This window comes from Spinacia oleracea, chromosome 2 (genome assembly GCF_020520425.1).
Source record: "Spinacia oleracea cultivar Varoflay chromosome 2, BTI_SOV_V1, whole genome shotgun sequence".
Taxonomy (NCBI): Eukaryota; Viridiplantae; Streptophyta; class Magnoliopsida; order Caryophyllales; family Amaranthaceae; genus Spinacia; species Spinacia oleracea.
In genome coordinates this window covers 77978818-78000914 of record NC_079488.1, presented here as the reverse complement: position 1 = coordinate 78000914, position 22097 = coordinate 77978818, and the positions used below count along the sequence as shown (strand labels likewise).

General features: G+C 35.3%; 1 protein-coding gene and 1 non-coding gene across 18 annotated transcripts; one reads left to right on the top strand and one right to left on the bottom strand.

Annotated features, from left to right (window-relative positions):
* Positions 1–788: 788 nt before the first annotated feature.
* LOC110799999 (uncharacterized) lies at positions 789–14718 on the top strand. Of its 17 annotated transcripts, none has more exons than XR_008928046.1 (8): positions 789–947; positions 1569–1992; positions 2485–3337; positions 4060–4302; positions 4632–4682; positions 7450–7582; positions 7713–7761; positions 12423–14718. XR_008928046.1 is itself a non-coding variant. In XM_022005291.2 (3 exons), the coding sequence occupies exons 2-3, from the start codon at positions 1588–1590 to the stop codon at positions 3325–3327; spliced, it is 1248 nt and encodes a 415-aa protein (XP_021860983.2). In that variant the 5' UTR covers positions 789–947; positions 1569–1587; the 3' UTR covers positions 3328–3528. The 17 variants fall into 17 exon arrangements, 1 of the variants encoding a protein (XP_021860983.2); XR_008928047.1 differs by having other exon boundaries at positions 7713–7799; positions 13136–14718; XR_008928045.1 differs by having other exon boundaries at positions 7713–7799.
* Positions 10113–10214, bottom strand: LOC130468196 (U6 spliceosomal RNA). The gene has a single exon (XR_008928617.1). It is a non-coding gene; the product is annotated as a U6 spliceosomal RNA (small nuclear RNA).
* Positions 14719–22097: the final 7379 nt, after the last annotated feature.

The following is a 22097-nucleotide window of genomic DNA, read 5'->3' as shown; positions in this document are numbered from 1 at the left end:
TATAGTAAAGGTGCATTTATATTCCACTGATTTTCACTTATGAACTAAGTTTTCCCGACACAAGTGGAAATAAGGTGAACAAAATAGAGCAGAAAGTTCAAAACAACATATATAGCTTTTATTGTATATTACATTCTCAACCAATACTTCTGTCGAACGATCATACTACCAACCTCTATTTGTTGTTAAACGTTACCCGCTACTGTTAATTTTGCCGAACAGAGACATAAAGAAGTATCACGTAAGATTCATTGATGTTAGAAAAACAACTTCGACGTCATAATTTCATATCCGATCCTACTTGATCTTTCAATTAACACAATCACAATCAGAATCTTCTTTAAGCATCAGAGTAAAACAATAAATCACGGTGATTTGGAGACTTGAATTTTAGTATAAATGGTGACGTGATCCCAAAAATCTAATAATTTAAGAAGAACCAAAATCACATTACATCAAGAAGCATTAAATTTTTTCCTGCTCTTTCAAAATTTAAGAGGAAATTTGCGAATCCTTCGAAACATCCGAATAGGTAAAGCTTACTACTTATACAAGAATATTGTGATGCAATTAACTCCTCCATAACAAGCTATTCTTAGGCAATAGACAACTTGTCATAGTAGTACACATAGCAAATTAAACATTAATTAGTAAAGAACCAATTTGCATGCCCCAATTAAAAAGCAAGAATAAATTGAATAATAAGCATATTCTCATTTCATTTTATTTATTTTTTGAAACTATTTATTTATTTATCTTTATACATTTACATACTCTTTTTTTTTTTTTTTTTATAATTATTCTATCAATTTACAACAAAAAAATAATTCTCCAAAAAAAAAAAAAAAACACCACAAACTTCTCCCACCAGCAAACAAACCAACAAAACTCAAACCCCCTCTCCTCCTTCTTCACCAAACTAGAGCAATTTGTTCTTCCAATTTCAGGTAACTTTTGCTTTCTCTCTCCTCTTTCTCTCTCTATATTCTTTAATTTATCCTTCAATTGTTTCAATTTTCAAGAATTTTTTAGTTTAATTTGATCTTTTCATCTGTACATTATTCCGATTATTGCTGTTTGTAACCGATTTTTCATGAATTTTGTGTTTGATTTAGCTGATTGTGTTCTTAGATTGATCATAAATGTTAATTTGCAGTTCTGTTTTGTTGTGGATTAACTTGATTATTTTTTATTTTTTTGGAAAATTGAATTTTTTGTTCGTTAGTTTGAATTGCTTTGATAAGTGATGATTGTTTCTTTAACAATGAATTAAAATGAAAAAATTGTGATCATTGTTTGGTTTCACTGCTAAATGAACTTTTTCTTTCGGGTTATAATATTGAGAAAGGGTAAATTATTGGATATTGGAAACTAGTTTTCAAATTGCACTTTTTTAAATAATTTATTTATTTTGTCTGTGATATTAATTTAGTACAAATCAGTTTGCACATGATTTGTTTCTGAGTATTGTTTATGCATGCAAGTTTTAGTCATTGATCTTGCTTTTGTTGGATTTTGAATTTTGGATTTCCTTTCATGTAATAAGTCCATTTTGATTGGATTTTCAGTGTGCAAAAGGTTGATCTTATGATGAGATTCAAAAAGGGTACCAAAGTGGAGGTATTGACCCAAAAGGATGTACCATCGGGATCATGGCGGTGTGCCGAGATAGTTGGTGGAAATGGCCACAACTACTCTGTTAAGTATGAAGGGGATGTGGAGTTGTCAGGGAATGGAACTGTCGAAAGAGTATCCCGGAAAGCGATTAGGCCTTGCCCACCTTCGGTGGACGTTTTGCAGGATTGGGTATCTGAGGATGTTGTGGAGGTGCTCCACAACTTTTCTTGGAAGATGGCCATAGTGTTGAAGGTGTTGGGACTTAATTACCTTTTAGTTAGGCTAGTTGGATCTACAGTTGAACTCAAAGCGAATAAGTTTGATGTTCGGGCAAGGCTTTGCTGGCAAGATGGTGAATGGGCTGTGATTGGAAAGGTATATCATCTAACACATTACTCCTTGATAGATTTCTTTGTTGACACTTTAGCTTCATGATGTAGTTGGTCTTCAGTTTCTTTGTATTTTGTCGATTTTTTGTATTGCATCATTATAGTAATTAGGTGTTTAAGTCTAAAACAAAATCAGTTCTTCTCACCATCCTGTCATTGCATTTTTAGATGGTTTGTTACTGAGCTCATCACAGTTAGATTTAAGGCTTTAAGCTATTTAGTCCTTTCCTTATGTCATTTTGTTTTGGAGGTGAGGGATGATTTGGTAAAAGAGCTGCAACCTGCTGATGACGAAAAGCAGGAAGCACTTACGAAGTATTAATTTTTTACCAGAAATTTGTTTACTTCCTTTGCTACAAAGTTTTGATCTGTGTATTTGCTCTGCAGTACTTGGGAGGGCATTTGCTTTTTGTTTTTGTTTTTATTCATATACCTAGATAGTTCAATTTGCTTATTTGTACGTTGTTGCTTTATGTAGGGGTCCAACAAAGGTGAAGATTCGAGGTTCAGGATTCCGTCATCTCGAAAGGGTAATAATCAGTCAAAGAAAATTGATGCTATTGTGAAAAGGCCTACAAAGGGTTACCAAATCAGCACTAGCAATACCGATAACGCTCTGGAATCTCATGTGGTTCCTTCCAGAACTCTGAAAAGGAAGCAATCTCACTGCCATTTTAAGATTGAAGCATATGCAGGGCCTAGGCAAAAAACTAGAGTGGAGAAAAGAGACAATATGAGGCATCAGCTCAATTTTGTGCCGCGACAAACCCAATTACCTGACAAGGTAGATGATGTTGCTTCTTCACGAGAAATGCTGCATGAAAAAGGCATGCATCCTTCTTTTACCAACAAAGTAACTGGGTATTCTGAGTTGATTTGGGAGAGGGAGAAAAAAGATGGTATTGTTGGATGTTCACGTTCAATTAGCTTAGAATCAGATGACGATAACAGTGTCTCATCCTCTGTTGCTAGCTGTAGTGTCTATGGGAACTACTCCCACGACTTTCATCGTGTTTTTGCCACTGGTCCATATGAAGATAATGACAGTCAAAATAGCGATGCTGAATCTTTTAGTCAGTTAAGACCTGTGGAAGAAAATTCTTTCCTTCCTGCAAAAGAGGAGTTGACTGAAGAATTACATAGGCTAGAATTGCATGCCTATCGGTGTACCATAGGGGCATTGCATGCATCAGGGCCATTAAGTTGGGAACAGGAACTCTTATTGACAAACCTTCGCCATTCACTGCATATATCAAATGATGAACATTTGAAGGAGATAAGGAACTTGGTTTCATCTAGTACCTGCATTCCTTCTAGCTGACAAATCATAGGTTTGTCCATTTTTTCGTCAATTAGCAAATAGGTGTTAGGTTCTTTGACTGTCTTTTACAAGTGTAAAAAGCAAGCCGAGTTGTGTCTTTCGTTGCCTGTGTATTAGTCCTTTGGTTTCTCAATAGTTTACTTACAAATACTTGTACTTGATACTATGAAAAGCAATGAATGTTCTGAATTAATTGTTCTCCGTTGTCTGTCTGTCTCTGCCTCTGTCTCTGTTTCTCTATTTCTCTATTTCTCTTTATCTATTTTCCCCTCCCTGGCTCTATGACAGGACTTTTCTGTCCAAAGTTTTGCAACCTGATACAGTTTTTGTATTCCGTTAATTGGTAAATGTTGTTTGAGCAATATTTTTTCTATTCTGGTTACAAGTTTACAACATATGTGATCAAATGTAATTTCTTTTCGATAAGTTAAATTGCAGTTTGTATAATTTCTGAAGCACACTGATATGCAGTTAACTACGTTTGGTTAAAGCGTTATACAATTGCATTATACCCTTGTATATAATTGATATTTGATACTCTTTTTTTGTGCCGTCATTTGTGTTCTGTTGTTAATGGAGTGATCTATGCCTCTGTCGTCTTACTGCTTTTGTTGTCAAAGCAAGCACATGTGCTTTAGTTCATGGAAATATGGTCTGTTTCATTTAAACAAACAAAGAGAAACAAATAATTTTCCTTGAGGATATTATTGATACTTCCCCCTGCATTTCCAGGGCCATAGTAAGGGGATTATACACCTTGGTTCCAAATGCAAAAAGATGATACTGGGATCTGCCACCTATGTTTTGGTGTGACTGTGCCAGTATCTGCATCAAGTTCCTTGCCCTAGAAGCTTATGATGCTACTGATATCTCTGTTACACATGGATGGCTGCTGCATTCTTCCTTTTGGAGCAATGTTGGAGCCTTGAATATCTGCTGAAGGATGTAAAGCCAGAATCTTGTGTCCGCGACAAGGTATCTGTGCTGATCCTTAATAAGGTTCCATTTCCGATCTTTACATTGGATGAGAGTTGTTCCCTCTTATCCTTTTGATTTGTGCTAAAATTGTTGAGTCTCATATGGTCTCATCAGTTGTCTGCATACCTTGGATTGTTTATGGTGTTGCTCCATTCTATAGTAACTTCCTGATACATTGAAAATTGAAATTGAAGAATCATTCATGTCATCAATGAAGATATAACAGATACAATGTATGTAGCTAGAAATCCTATTGACTTGTGAGGTTAGCTATATAAGTCATAGATCCATAGCTCCTTTTACAGAATTGAAATATACTCTTTCAGGAATTATTGGAAACTAATGGCGGTGTTGATGGAAATGAGCTTGATGATATGGTAAGCTGGCTAGCGTTTGAAAGGTATCTAACTATTTAAGTATGGAGAATGTGAACAGAATTCAGACAACCGGAAAGAAAATTGAAGTATTTATTATTCTGTGTTTATGGACTGTCATTTATATATATATTTTTCGTTTGACTTGTTGAGGGGCTTACTTACCCATGCCTTTGTAAAAAAACCTTGAAAATGGGTTTGGAACTTTGGATCCCTAGAAAAGATGTTTGCTATGCAAGCCTTTTCTCAAAATGGATTGTCGTAGATATCTTTCTTTTACCAAATTTAGTTAAAATAGTAACTTTGCATTTTTGTTACTCTTCGTAGAAGGTGCTGCCTTGTATCATTGAGTTTTATGCATCACGAATGTGCGTTATGACCAAACGCAACTCTGTTAAAAGCAATACTCGTCTCCTTAATTTGACTAATGGGGTTTGATTCACTCTGCTGTTACGTGAGGATGTCAGCCGTTTTCTCCAGATTGCATTAATAGAAAATGTAGCTTAGATATCTTTAAGCTAGATCAATGTGTTGGGAGATAGGTGCACTAACATATAAGAAATTGTGACAGATGAAGATTTTGTCTTTTTGTAACCAGATATTCAACATTGTCTAGAAAGTTGGAGTTTGCTAATCATCCAGCTCCACTGAGGTAAGTGGTTCTCTGATTCGAGGACATATGTGATTCGAAGAGCTTGCCTATTATGCTTCAGTGTTCTCTGTTACTAGCTAACTTGTATGTTGTTACACAACCTTTGTCCATTTCTTTTCCTCACATAAGTGATCACGGAGGCAAAACATCGTTTTCACTGTGTTCATTCTTGATAATGTTTGAAGAACATTGTTCAACCATAAATTCCTTTTTCTGGGAGAGTTATTGGGAATCATCATTTGGATGTTGGAATGAGGATATGCACATAGCTTATGATCAAAGGGAGTTGTCTTATTTTTTCCTTTTTTTCTTCTCATTTGGGTCGAATTTCTCTTCTAATTTAGGGGTTGTCTTTCCTATGCTGTCTGAACAATGAATCAGATACAGCTTCTAGTTGAGCTCAGAAAATGTACTCTGAATCAACGAATGAAGTCTAACCTATGCTGTCTGAACAGTGAATTCTGTAGACAAAACTTCTACTCTAGCTCAGATTATTTACTGGTTCAGCAATGAAGTGTAATAATATGTTGTCTAACAGTTAATTATGCAGACGCAGCTTCTAGTTGAGCTGTGCATCTCATCTCTTCGACGACTCCTTTAGGCTGTGCCTTTTATTATGTTTCTGCCAACTCTAATTTCTCTGCGAAACTCTGGATTTTGTGCTTTGATACTACAATGTTCGCAGGCATAAGCTCATTTTAGATGTGGATTTGAAGTAATTGCTGTAATGTGGTTCAATGCCTCTCTTTCCTATTTCATTGTTGGTTCTTATCAATATGACTTTGGAAAGACTTTATCTGCATAAAGTTAGTCTGGTCTGGGTAGTTTGCCCAGTGTTCACTGGTTCTGTTTGTGAATCAAATCTATTCTCCTGTAAAGTTTTTCCGTGGGTCATTTGATTGAAGATTCCTTGTGATAATGCAAAAGGCATCTTATCATCTTAATTCGTATATATTTTCTTTTCTTTATGGAACATATGATCAGAATCTTTGCTGCATATATCTGGATTTTTCTTGTATCGTGTAATTGGAGCTCAGGGACTTGTAAGTTATGAGCATCTAGGTTACTATTTCTTTAGTTCTTGTACCAAAGCAGATTGTCAAATGAGCTTCCTACTAGTATATGGACCATTTTATTATGTAACCCAGAACTCAAGGAAGCCGAGTTACTACTGAGTACTGACCACCTCCTGTGATCATTTTAAGCTAGGTCAGGAAACTCCCAAGTGTAATAATCTTTTCAATGCTAACCATACATGTAATTATGTAATTTTATAAACCTAAAACTTAGGCATGTATAGAAACTCTATAAATTCTATATAGTATTAATAAAATCCACTCCATAAGTTGGATCTATTATAGTTTGAGAGGCAAGATCATAGCTTTTGAGGCCCGGCTCCAGATGGTAATTTACCATGGTTGGTACCTCTGAAAGCATGCATGGTGGTGGGTGGAGTGTCTGTTTAGTCTTTGATTAACTTTGAATATAATCACTATCGTTGTAAGGCGTTTAAGTACCTACTTTTGTCTCTCTTTTGGGGTTGTAGAATTGGTTCCATAAACTTTCTACCTCAGGGTTCTGTGTGCAACTGTGCAAGACCTATGTGGACATGAGGAACTTGGGTTTGTGTCCTTAGTCTTGTCTACTAAAGTCTGTTCCCGGGGTTATGCAATCGTAACTTGCTGTGTGACTCTTCCTTTATGCTGGCAAATTAGCAGTAAAACTCTGGTAACCAGACCAAGACTAGAGAATGGTGGAAGATTTTATTTTTTATTTTTTCTGAAATACACCTGCGGCAGAGTAACTGTTTCATTTCTGAATGATATAAATTTAATAGATGAGGCAGAAGGATCTAGAACCTTCACTCTGTAGTGGTACGACATAGTAATATCAGGAAGGCAGGGGGGAAGATATATGCACACATAGAGCATGAGAGTTTCCTCTCTTAGGGAGCTCTGGGTAGGGTAGTTGTTTTTTCTCGATTCTGGTTTGCGTTATAGCTTGTGACTACTAAATCGATCAGTAGACTTTTCTCTGTTTATTGGTTCGCCTATTGGTATGTATTTTATGATTGTTAAGCTTGATTGTCAACATGATCTCAGTAACTTTTGTATGTAGGTATTCCAACTTGCAGAATGTAACTCCAGTTGCTCTGGACGTGCTTAATCAGCTTGGGATATAATATCGGATTTGTCGTTTCCTAGAATTCTAAAGGACGATAAGAGAAGACAAATGAACATCATAATCGGAGGTACAAGTGTACAACTGAGAATCTCAGCCTCTAAAACTCTCACTTCCTTGATTTAGCTAATCTTAAATTGATGGATCCTTTCTGGATGTCTCACCTACTTAGTATTTGTTGTATGTGTTAACTTTAACAGGTCATGATTGAGGCACCCCGAAGCCATTATTGCGCAATTGTCGGCTCCAGTACGTTAATGATCTCTCTCTCTCTGTCTCTTTTGCAGGTCAGAATTCTGAAACACAGAACAACCATCTTTTTATGTGCTTCTCTATGACCCTTTAATGTGAAAAAGAAATACGCGAAAATGATTCAATATGCATTGTTTCATTTATTTCCTAACCAAATGTCCAGCCTTTGGTCTAGTAACCCCGCTTTGATTGATTGCTGCTTCCATGTGATGGTGCCCCCCCTCCATCTCCATCTCCCTCTCCCTCTCCCTCTTCCTCTCCCTCTCCCTCTCCCATATTCTCTTAAGAAGGAATGTTTGCATTTATTAAGATTTAGATTGTGGATACATTTCAGCCTTTAGACAAAATGACAGTTAAGAATTAGTTATCAAGACTTTGTGATTATTAATGTTGATTACCTGATTAAGCTGTGGTTGTACTAGGGGCAGTTAACAGCTACACAACTGCTGCTTTTGTGCCGAATCCTTCAGATTGTCTGGCATTCAAAGCGATTCATATTGAGTTGTTAAGGATGTAACTATCAACCAACATACATACATAATTACATATACAGATATACTAGAGGCACGAATCATAAGTAACTTGATTTTTAACAAACTAGTGCATCTACTGTTATATTGCCTAATACTCACTCTAGCCACTAATACAGCTATCATGTATATGAAACCTACGTTTAATTTTTTTTTATTTTTTTTTATCACCACAACGGCACGACCATTGGCCAATTAAACTTGGGACCAGGGATGAAACTTTTGAGTGGTGAACAAAAGCCATAGCCCCTCTCTAATTTCTTATCTTACCTATAGAAATTCATGGCTTATGCATATTTCTATTTTTTCTTTTTATTTATTTTTCAGTAAGGTGGGTGAGTAACAGATGATACTCCGGACTTGTATTAACGTTACAGGGGCGTTTTATTCACTTCTTTTTTAACTAATCTTATCTGAATTTATTTATTTTTGAAAAAAGTGGAAATAAGGTCAACATAACATACAATAGTGCAAGGAGATAGGCTCGGCCCTTGGCAATGGGAGTGAATAGCAGGGGAATTCCAACCATGTGCTTCTAACACCTTCAAGAGGGGCGGATACAGGAATTTACAAATGGGGGTCCCAAAAAATTTTATGATCTCTATTTTCTCATTTTAGGGAGTGTTGAAAGGTAAGTACTCCGTAGTTAAAATATTATAAACGCTATAATAAAATATGGGGAAGGTTTAGGAACTTTAGTTTTTGTGTTTCATAAAAATAAAATTCGTTTCCTAATCCAAATTATAGGGTTAACTTGGCGCGATTTCAAATAAAATGAAGAAAAAATATTAGTATTTACGACAAGTTTTCATACTTTGAAATAGATTTTTTATTACAATTGCCGTTAAATAAATTTCACACAACGACACTTATAAAAAAAAATTAGGAACATCATTTTCAATGTATGGGGCATTATGCTATTATATAATTAGGCCTCTTAAAGTTTAAAGAAATATGCAACTATAAGTCTATAAAACCGGAGTATAAAATATGTTACTTATATATCTTGTGGAAATGACAAAATCATTTTGAAGAAAAAAAGTACCGCTACTATATATTGTATTTTTATAAAAGCAAAATCATGAATCATGAATCATTGTAGAAACAACAAAATAATAAATAAATAAATAAAAGAGAAAGAAAAAACGACAAACAAAGGGGGAAAAAACATGAAGAATTTAGAGGGTCAATAAAGGACAACTAAAAGGCAAAAGAATGGGAATAAAATATTTAGCATCCACCTCTTTATTTTACGTTAATTATTAATATATTAAATACTCAAGTACAATTGATTACCTAATATCAGTTTAACAGTTTTTTTTTTTTTTAATAATAAGGGTCCCTTTAGACCCCTCCAGGACCATATAGGTCCGCCCCTGACTTGAAGTAGTAAAATACATATTTCATCAAGTATTACTCCGTACTTTTTTTTTGTATTCAACTTTCTCATACAAAGTACTTCGTATACTATTAAGATAGTGCATACGGTTTCAAAATGGTTGAATACGAGGAATATGGTAAAAACGACTAAAAAATGAAGGTATTCTAACTCTCTGTCTAACAAAACTACTTGTCCGTACTTCATATTTCACAAGGACAGAATCGAACTACACATAATTAACCAACTACAAAAAAAAATCCAAACCGTTACAAAACTCCTCCAAAAATATAGATTGAACTCATACATCAAAGAATCAAGCAACAACAAGAAAATTCCAATTGTAATTTCCAAAATAAAAAAATGTCACGTATTTTCATGAGTTCATAAGTGCAAAGATAGGCAAACATGGGTTGTGACTTGTGAGCTGATCACCCAAAATTGATTAGATTGGACTATACAAAGTATATGTCGTTCTTGTGTAGGGCTCATAATAATCTTCTCTGTATCGTTTCAATTTTATCAGATGTCTCCGAACAGACTGGACAATACAAGTACTCCGTATAGGATTTTTGCCAGGACAACCAAGTGTTAAATTTTGGATGCATGTTGTTACTGGATTGGACAACAAACAAGACTTGTGAAATCTCAATACAAACATGATCCGGGGAATCAGAACTTGGCCTTTTATTTTAATTTTTTAATTTTTTTTATTTATTTTTAAATTATGTGAAAATATAGGCCAATTAATTATTAGGCTAGCTTATTAATTTTCCACAATGAAATGACTAACATGTGCATATAATTGACTCTTGTCACCGGAAAATGTGGTATTTGCTGTGCACATATATAGCTTAGCTTGGTGTAATTGCATGCTCCTTAAATTTAAAGTTAAGGTCAAAACATTAATTCAATTATTATTTGCCACTGAAATTCATGGTTATAATGATTAATGAAGGTTCTTGGCTTGGCAAAGGTTAATAATTAGAAAAGTTCAGACCAAATCAGACTAGACCAACATGAACCAGACCAGACCAGCATGAATCAGACCAGACCAAACCAGTAAAATGAAAAATCAGACCAGACCAAACCAGACCAGACGAAGAGAACAGAGTCTTAGATGATTTTCAAATAATGTGCTAAACTACGGGAGTGTTGAGCACTGGGTAAGGAATATGGGGGTATGACCTTTTACTGAAATTATGGTTTATGAGATTGTGGTTTTCATGTGACAAGCAAAGTGAGCGAGTATGAGCTTTCATGATTGATTGACCTTTGAAAATAAAATTAGTTTTGGGTGTTTTCTGATTGTGATGGTTGATTTGAGCTATGTGATCTTTTTGGCACCTTCTTGTGGATGTGAAATGATAGGATAGAACAAGGGTGGCCTAGATTTATTTTAAGAAGGTACCAACATGTCAAAATATTCCGTTTAAGAGAGAAAATTCAAAGTATCCTAAATCAAAAAAAAAAAAAAAAAAAGAGTATCATTACTAATGTGTACTTAGAATTTAAGATTGCATTGCCAAAATCTACATTATAAAGAGGACAATTGCTAAGCAATATGATTAAGGACAGGTGCAATATCAAATCATAGTGGAAATTACTTTCATTATTATCCAAATAGTTATCCGCTCACTTGCTCCCTTTTTTTATTGCCTTCATTTATTGAAGAATGATGAGCTAATAATGATGATTGATGAGCCAGCTCAATTTTTTGGGAATAGTGTCAATTTAAGACTTTTATTGGGTGCTACTCAAGAAAAGAAAACTATCAAAAACAAATAAATGAATAAATGAGGGATGTTAATAAAAAAAATTATTTAGTTTATCATCGGCGAAAATGATAAAGGTCGCAACATGCGACCTTTAAGCCGTGTCACAATGATGACATGTCATGCTTATGTGTCGTGATTTAAATTGGAAACTAAAATATTTAACTTATATAACCTATTATATATATTTCAAAAAAATACAGGAAAATCTTAATATTCTAATTTGTTTCCTTCTTTATATCGATTACTTTATTTACATATTTTCATAGTAAAAATATTGGATTGATAGTAAAAATATTGTGATGATGCAAACCTACGTGACGCCTATATGTACCAATTAGATTCCAACACGTAAGATTGCGACAACTAAATGTTGTCGCAACTTGCGACCTTTATCATCACCAATCGGACGTCGACCATATTACACTTATCTAACTGTCAATCTATATTATTGTCAGACTATATTTTACGCACTTACTGAGTATTAGAAAGAGGTGAAATATCATGTTATCTGGCTGTTTATTAACCGTTACATAATCTTATACGGAGTACAAGAATTGAGATGATAAAAACTACGGAGTACTCCGTAATAGGCTACCCCATGATGATGAACTGGCCATGAATATTTGATGCAGAATTTGTCTTGTTGTTGACATGCATGTTGGTGATGGACCACTTTGATCTCTTTTGTTTATTTGATATGTTATATGTCCATTTTTATTGTTTTTCTTTTGTAGTCGAATTAAATTTAATTCTCTCAAAATTTTAAAAAATATAATAAAAACTTGGGATAGTTGAGAATTGAAAGGAATTATGAAATCTTCATTTTGTCACATGGATCTTTCTTATCAGATTCATTGCATTTTGAGGTTGCCATTATTTATTTCTCCTTAATTTGTATGTCTTCTACATTATGATATTAATCTATTTTCTTAATTGATTTAATTAAAGTGTGTTTGTGTTTTGATTTCTAAGTGTTTTTTGGTTCTACTACGATGAGCTATCACCGCCTTCGACAAGTGGACTAATCTATTGCGGGAGTTTGCATAGGTAACTCGATGAGCAGCATCCCTCCCAGTTGAGATTTTTTCCATACCTAAATCTCGAACCCGAGAACTTGGTTAAGGAGGAAAAGCCCTTTACCACTCGTATCAACCTCAATTGGTTAATTTCAAAGTGTTTTTGCCTCCTTTTTGGGATTGGATATTTTCGTTTTTGGAGTGGTATATTTTCGTTAATGAATTATGGCGATATGATTTGTGATACTAGTACTAAATACTCATATCAAACAGAACAGTAAGTTTTCAAGCTATTTGAAATGTTGTGAAAATCCTTGATGTCTTCTTCCTCCAAGGTAACACTACAAATTGTAACAACTTCAAGAAAATCCTTGATGCCTACTGTAATGCATCTCTTTATTGTAAGTCCTAACACTTCTTCGGTTCTGGCTGAATCAATTGGTGAGACGGTCAACTTCAAAAAAAGTGAGGAATTTGGTATTTACCTAGGTCGGCCAGCGGATTTCAAAACCAATAAGAAAACGATCTTCCAGACCCTCATTGATAAAGTACATGAAAGGCTGAATGCGTGGAACTCCCTCTTCCTTTCGCCAGTAGGCAGGTTAACACTAATAAATTCTGTCTTAAACAACTTGGGAACTTATTTTCTCTCCACCTTTAAATGCCCAGGGTATAAGATCAATCATTGCGAGGTTCTGGTTGCTAGGGGCTAATAAAGAAGTAGGCATTCATTGGAAAAGATGGGATGTGATCACCAAAAACAGAAGCAAAGAAAGGATGGAGAATCATCAATGACACGGACTCACTCCTCTCCAAAACTTTCTCTTATCAGAGAAGGGAGCCACTGGACTATTGGAGATGGATGTTTAGCTAAATGTGACCAACCCTGGGTTCTAGGGGACAAACCAGTGTGGAAACCAAGCAGAAGCAACCAAACAAGGAAAGAGGAGACGGTTCGAAGCCTAATAAAGGAGGACACCAATGAATGGGACAACCTCAAGCTTGAGCAAAACTTTTCTACCAACACTATAATGAAGATTCTTAGTATTGAAACCATGGAGAGAGGGTCTGAAGATGCTCTAGTATGGAAAAGAGAAAAGTTGGGGAACTACACTGTGAGGAGTGGCTACTCTATGCAATTGGAAGCTCAAAACCGTCAGATAAATGGGCACATCAAGAGGAATTGGGATATTTTGTGGAAGGCGGACATGAATAATAAGTGGAAAATCTTCCTGTGGAAGTTACTGAATAATAGACTCCATGTGGGGGAGGAGTTCATTAAAAGAAGAATTGTAGTGGACTCGATGTGCAAGTTTTGTGATACTCATGTTGAGTCTCTTGACCACCTGTTCAGGGACTGCAATGTGAGTAGACATATTTGGGAAGCAGGTAGGCTTGGGCTGAGAACTGAGCACCAGTCGAACATTCCTCTAGGTGACTGGGTGTGGAATTGGTTTAAAATGCTAAAAGGAAGGAAGGATGAGGATAGTTATAGGTTCAACTATTTCACTGCAACCCTGTGGGCTATCTAGTGTGCAAGGAACGAGATCATGTTTAACAAAGGAAACTGCAATGCCAAAGGCATTCTAGATAGGGTGGAGAGAACTTTCAACATAGAAACGCAGGGTGGGAGTAAATGCAAAGAGTACAGAACCAGGAAAAGAAAGGAGGACCCAGAAGAACCACCAGGATTCGAGAGGGATAAGAAGCTAGAAGAGCCACCAGGTTTTGAAAGGAACTTAGGCAACAAGGGCAACACTAGTCATCACCTCATAGGTAAGAGGAACAACTGCGATAGAAGGGTGCTTCATTCATATGACGATTTCAAAGAGGAGGGTGAAAGTATCGTATACTGGTCTTCAGACCTAGATGGAAGCAACAACAACTACTTAAGAATGCACTGTAGCAGTAAGGAGCAAGCGAACTTGAGAGCATTTCTTAAGGGTATCAATGAAGCGAGGTATAGGAACTGGAGACACCTAAATATAACCACCAATGACAGCAGGACAACCAGAATTCTGATAGGAAAAGAGACACCAAGTGCCGAAGGAAGGAACATTTTAATTAAGATTATTGAGGGCACCAAGGATTTGCACTGTTTAGAAGTAGTCCTTAACACTTAGTTTTGGGAGCTTGCGCCTTTGTCACCTCTGAAATGTTGTGAAATTTATATTGCACCTTCTAGGACAACACATTAGGTTATGATTGCATGAACACTTTCACTATGAAGTTATCTCTTTTTTTACTCGATCTATTCTTTTTTTTTTTTTACAATTACTCATTTCTTTTATCAGTGGCGGTGAACCTACTGTACCTTTACAAGACCAAAAAAAAAAACACTCACATGTTTTTTTACAAAAATAAAACAAATTAGAAAAATATAAACGCAATAATATAACACCAACATTTTAGGCGTTGCAGTGGTTTTGGCTTCAACCAATGGTTAGGGGTTCAAGTCCCCACTCCCCCCCCCCCCCCACCCACCCACCCATCCTTTGTTTATTGGTTTTCGTTAGTGCAGGATTGTTCAGAACCCGAGTTCAAGTCTTATCTGATATTTGTTGCTTGGTTTATTCCTATTTTGTTATCCTTCTAAGTTTCTTCCTTTGGTGTCTATTAGTGTTTTTACTTCGTATTATTGCCAGGAAAACAGATGCATAAGTGACGTTACATAGTTTGAGTGGAAACCTGCTTATTATATTATTACAAAAAAATCGAAAAATATTATATCCAGTCTTTTTATTTATCAATAAAAAATACCTATTTGAATTTTAAGCCCGCCATTAAACACGCTGCTTAAACAAAGATGGACACTATGAATGTCTAGTTGTTTTGTAATGGTCTTTAAAGACCATGGTGTTGTAATTTGTTTTGGTTGTTTTGTAATGGTCTTTAAAGACCTCAGGAGGTGTAGTTTAGTTTAACTTTATTTTATTAATTCAAAGTAAGTCTATGTCAAAAAAAAAAAAAAAAAACACGCCATCTACATTCGACCAAAAAAAAAAACAAAATTTGGAAATAATTTTTATTATTTATTATATGTTTCGAAAATTTTGAAACCTTGAGGAGAACATCTTGATATTGCAAGTGTTTTTTACTTCGTCTTTTTTACTTGATCCATATTTTTTCTTCTTACACTCACGTATCCACCTTTACTATAATCCATTCATTTTATTCTTATATTTATTTTTATTATGGTCAATTACCATGCATTTTAATATATTTTACCAATAGAACTATAGATAAATTATTTTTTACCACCTAAAAAAATTGACAAATTATCTTTACCACCTAAAAATAAAATAAAAATTATTTTTTACCACGTCTTAACCGGAAAGATAGAGGGAAACGTTATGCGGACTCATATCAACGACTATATGTTTTATTTCCTTCGCTTCTCCCACAATTTTCATGTTTATAAGCTACCATTTTTCCTTAATTCCCATTAATTCACATAACGTTTTCGTCCATCTTGTAATTAAAAGGTGGTAGAAGACAATTTATATTTTATTTTTAGGTGGTAAAAAATTATTTTTTATTTTTTTTAATTAGGTGGTAAAAAATAATTTGCCAATTTAACCTAAAATTAAATTTATAAAATGTCACTTTTTTCTATCTCACTACTATTCCATAGTCAACCTTTGCATATCTTTCTTCCCTCCAACTAATCTGTTTTCCTAGTGAAAAAGACATGGAAAATAGTCAAATGCTGTATGTCAAATATGAGGAAAGGGAGCATGTTTTTTTCACTCCATTACACGTTGTCTCTCCTCAACAAGATTTTAAGTACAAAACAATCATGTTAGAAAAGAAAAAGACTTTGTTGCCGGTAATTTCTTATGTGGGACCTTCTTTCATTCTTATGTCTCTTGAAAACACTTTGAAATTTGGATAAAACAGACTTTTAATAACATCCTTTAGCCTTAATAGTTGATGATTGTTCTTGATTACATACTCGATCGTGTATCTGTTCCTTGAAAATATACTCAATTACTATCAAAATAGAGTCTTATACAAGAGATTAAGATAATATAACGTTTTTTAAACTATTTGCTTTGTTTTAGAATTTATAAACTGGAAAGGCAATATACATATTCAAATGAGTGTGTACGCCATTAAAAAAAAAATGGATATATTTTCAAGGAATGAGATTGAGTAGTACATGTCTACTTAAAATGAGTTGATGAGTATTTTTGGAACACATGCACATGTCTACTTAGAAGCCAATTCATTTTTATTTAATGTTTGTTGAATCTAGGATTTTGATGATGACAAGCTTAACTGTACACATAAACTCTACCTAGTAATATCAGAAACAGGTAGCTTAGCAACTGGAGTGAACAAAGAAGAATCTCCCAAGATGAAGAGAAGATTAAGAGACTAAGAGCAGCAGCATCGGTGGAAGCATTCAAGTGCAGATTGAAGATGAATTGATGATCAAGTTGCTGAGCAGTTTTAGGAATCATTTTGGTAAACGCTGAAAGGTATAAGACTGTGGCATACTATTAAATGCAAAGTATGGGAACGGTGTCTGCATATAAGATAAATTGATGATTAACTTACTTACGTGTTTTAGTCATATAAAAAGAGTAATTAAAATCCCTAAGTCTAAATCACGGTGCTGGTTTTATTCATACTTAATGTTAAACTCCTAAAGAGTTTAAGTCACATTGTAATTCATATGGTTGTAAAGGTAAAATAATCTTGAGGTTATCAAGTCTCCATTGGACTAAGTTAAATATGGTGAAAATCTATCTTCTAAAAAGAGTCATAATCCGTTTAGAGTTGGATTCTAGGAATCTTAGGTTAATCACAAAATTAACTATAAATAGACCTCAAGTTCTTCGTATGATTTTTTATCAGACATAATAGCAAAAACTCGAGCATTCAGGTATCATCTTTAAGCTTTGCATTAGAGTCTGTTCCTGTTCCCATATTGAGCACTACATAGTTACATGGTCTTATATCTTGCGTTTATAATAATTGTTGTTTATTATTTTGTTGAATTGATGTATGATAAGCCTGAGTCAAGCTTACAGTGCAAGAGAGAAGGTCTTTAAAGAGATCTGTGAGTTGGAACAGTTGAACGACTGTTTCATTGGGGAGGAACAATTGAGGGATTGTTCTTAGTCATCTGTAATCAGAGGAGATTAACAGATCGTGGCCCGAGTAGAATTAGGTTTGTAAACTGAGTCGTTTTGCCTAATTAGTAATAGAGTTTTAAGTCCCTACGGGGACGTGGTTTTTCCCTCTCTATTGGGCCTAGAGAGTTTTCCACGCTAAATCTTGCTTGCACCATTTACTATTTTCTGTTCCATATTGTAACACCCTAATAATTCCTTGCTTTTTATAAAACATTTTCCAACTTAAAACACAGGAATTACCAAGATATTACCGCCACCGTGATAACGGCTAAGGCTATTTACCAGAATTACGCAGCGGAATTAACTAACTTTCAAAACATAATAAATAAATAGTTAATGGTCATTAAACAAATTGGAACCGTTGAGGCACAAGTTCAAAATAATAAACCTTTGAAATCCATTAACTGAAAATAGTAGTCATGACTTTAAATAAAAAATAACAGAGTTTATAAATTACGGAAGAATAAACTCTCAACTCGAATCCCATGATAACTTCTCCCGCAAGTTATCTCTACAAACCTGCTTTATTGAAAATCTACTCCCCAACAACGCAAATGCAATTGATGGATCATCATAGGGTCATTAAGGCAAAGGCCATGACCAGAAGACATGAAGCACGAAGTCAGCAAAAGCTGAGTACGAACAAGCTAGAATAACATTCTATCCTAACATGCTTCACTCGACGAATTAAATAATCCACATGCAAAAGCCATATAATAAACAATTAAACATGGAGACAAGACTCGACACATGACACGACTCTTGACTCACAGTTTAATAAAAAGATAGCTTCGAATGGGTACAATAAAGTATCCTCAAAAGGAAAGAAAGGGTGATGGGAGTCCACCATACACCAAATAATAATAAGTCGGACTCCTACCGACATTCGGATCCTTCCGACGGAATTCCAATGCACAACAGCCTAAAAAGAAAGAATGAAACAACGTCTTGTATAATTCGAGGAATACAAGTTTTCCGGCAAGTCTCCCCCCATTGTTCATACTCGAGGTATCTACGTTCCAAGAGTTTTAAAGCTCCTTTGGGTTACGCTTTACGTTAATTAATATATTATGTTAAAGGCGACTCAAGACACAACATACGAACAATTAAACAATTCAACAATGACACTTTATTATTTTACTTCTTTTAGGACTTGTGATCAAACAAGACTCAAGTGAAATTACTCCCATTGTTCTTTCTTAAAAACACTGTTTGAGATAACCCGACATTGCCTATTAACAAGCGGGGTGTGCCCTTAGCACGAATTGTCCTTAATTCAACTCACATAGACTCTCCAACATATTCTACCCCTTGGTAGAATATATTGCTCACTGACAATATTTGACTGGCTCAATGATTATGCTAGACATCATGTACTATAGCATAATAATAATAACAACTTGCATGCGCACTACTCATACATGCAAACCAACTTGAACAACATGCTTGACATAATTCAACGATTATAAAAGTCCATAACATGATAGTTCAACGGAATGTATAAAGCATAATCCAATTCATAACATGCTCGTTCACATAGATTCAACAATAATAATAACATGCTCGTTCTCAATATTAAACATGAATTCATGACAACATATTCATTCCCAATCATCAAACATGAATTCACAACAACATATAAGTTCACATGATTCGCATTCAACACTTCACAAAGTCCTCAAGGGATGGGTGGTCACCCTAGTCTTGTACGTACCTGGAATACCTAAGTACGGGGGCCACTGTGCGAATCACGACTCACTAGAAATCAACTCCTATAAACAAAACAAGAGAACTAAATTATTATCCATGTTTACTAAATTTCCAGCAACTATTTAAGATTCTAAAACTCTTAGTTTAATTAGAAATCATTCATTAATTGGTAATTTAATAGTCTCAAATAGCCAACTCAAGTCCAAACATAAAAACATTGACTTTTTAGCTTTAAAACCCTTAAGACCCAACTTTTTAAAGCTTATAAACATTCTGAAAATTTAAGTTGATTCCCATAATTTAAATTGTCATTAAATTATGTAAATCAACCGCTCAATCAATTTGAAACCAAAACCCTAACAATAGTTTAATCCGAAAACATGTTTTGACTTCAAAAATCAACACTTTATAAACTTATTAAATCTGAAAATTATAAACTCAATCATCAAAACCAATCTCTTTAATTAAAACATAATACTACCCAATACGGTGTTCACAACCGTTTTAATTAATCTAAACAACCCAAATAATTAAACTTAATCACAATAATTAAATCAATTTAAAAACTAAAAATTAATATTTTTGAAAACATAATTTTATTAAACAATTGATCAACACACATACACACAACGATTAATTAATCGTGTGTGTGTGTGTGCCGACCAACACACACGACAACAACAATAGCAACAGCAGCAGCGCAACGCACCACAGGGCGCGCGCGCAAAGGGGCAGGCGAAAGGGCACAGAGCACAGCGGGGCACAACGCACAAGCAGGCACAACGCACAGGCGGGGGCACATCAGCGCGCGCACACACAACACTGATGTTGTTCTGCGACGCGACGCGAAGGGCGAGCAAGGGGGCGAGCAAGGGGCGTTGGCGAGAACGACCACACAAAACGCGCAGGCACACTCGTGCTACGCTGCGGCTGTGAGGCGGGTGAGCTGGGCGACAGGCTAGGCTGGGCGCGCACGGCTTCCTTGCGCCGCAAGCAAGGACGAACGAAGAGAGGGGTGAGGGGCGTGGAGTGCGCCGCAAGGAGAGGAAAAGAGGAGAGAGAGAGATTTCTGAATATTTGATTTTGGGGGTTTGAGAGGAGGTCTATTTATAGGTTTTCTCTCCCTTGTGTGCTAGGTTAGGGTAATTTTGAGTTGGGCTTATTACCGGGCTCATTTAAGTTTACTCCTTGCAGGCTTTGTTGGGTTTGATTAAAAAAAAATGATCGGGCTTTAAGTTTATTAAATTTGTTTTTGAAATACGAACCAACAATTCCTGATTAAATAAATTCATTGAATTTATTTAATAAAAATACGATTTTCGAAATAATTAATATTTAAATTAATTAAAAATAAAAGCGCGTTTAATTCTCATTAAATGAAATTAATTTGTAAAAATACAAGAAATGCTTTATAAATATAATAAAATATATTTATAATTATAGAAAAATACGAGGTATTACAGTCTACCCTCCTTAAAAGAAGTTTCGTCCCGAAACTTGGACACGGAAATCACAATTTTAAAACTAGACTTGAGACTATTATGAGACTTTAGTGCGTTTTCTTTGCAAAAAGTTTTAGTTGCTGTACTCTTTAAGTAATTCAACATGACAATAAACAGTGAAACTTCACTGGAAACAACTATTCAAGCATATCCTAGAGGATAAATTGGGTGAATAAGGTAAAAAGCGCGAAATTCTACCGCACTCTACCCCCCTTAAAGAAAACGAGTTACGACCCCGTAACTCAACTAACCTCGGGAAAAAGCTCGGGATATTTCTTTCTCATTTCCTGCTCCGCTTCCCAGGTAGCTTCCTCAGACTCTTGGTTAGACCACAACACTTTAACGATCTTAACATCCTTATTTCGAGTGCTACGCACTTTGCTCTCAAGTATCTTGACAGGTCTTTCCTCAAAGGTCAAACTTTGGTCTAACTCTATGGTCTCCGGTTGTAGTACATGAGACTTATCCGGGACATGTTTCCTCAACTGGGATATATGAAACACATTATGCACTCGATGCAAGTCCATGGGCAAGGTTAGTCTATACGCTACCTTCCCTATCCGTTCTAGGATCTCATATGGGCCTATATACTTTGGGCTAAGCTTTCCCTTCTTCCCAAATCTCATCACACCTTTCATTGGTGAAACCTTTAGCAACACTTTGTCACCTATTTGAAACTCTTCATCCCTACGCTTTAAATCTGCGTAGCTCTTTTGGCGATCTTGCGCGGCTTAGATTTTGGATTGAATAGTCCTAACCTGATTCATAGTGTCCTCTATCAATTGGGGACATAATACAATGGTTTCACTAATGTCACTCCAACATAGTGGACTTCTGCATTTTCGTCCATACAGGGCTTCGAATGGTGTCATTCCAATACTGGCATGATAGCTATTGTTGTATGAGAACTCAATTAGATCTAGGCTATCTTCCCATCCACCTTGGAAATCAATCACACAAGCTCTTAGCACATCTTCTAAGGTTTGAATAGTTCTTTCGGTTTGTCCATCTGTAGCTGGGTGGAACACTGTACTCATTTTCAATGTTGTACCAAAGTTCTTCTGCACACTTTTCCAGAAGTTTGAAAGGAACCTAGAATCTCTATCTGATACGATATCCTTAGGAACTCCATGTAATCTCACTACATGCTTGATGTAGGCTTTGGCAAGTTGTTCCATTTTCCAGGTTTCTTTCATTGGTATGAACATTGCCGACTTAGTCAACCTATCGACCACTACCCAAATAGTGTCATTTCCACTTTTCGACTTGGGTAAA

Excerpts from the sequence above, each read along its gene's own strand:
- LOC110799999 (XM_022005291.2), top strand. The coding sequence starts at position 1,588 with ATGATGAGATTCAAAAAGGGTACCAAAGTGGAGGTATTGACCCAAAAG. Across the intron at positions 1,993-2,484 it reads AATGGGCTGTGATTGGAAAG|GGGTCCAACAAAGGTGAAGA; the intron begins GTATATCATCTA and ends TGCTTTATGTAG.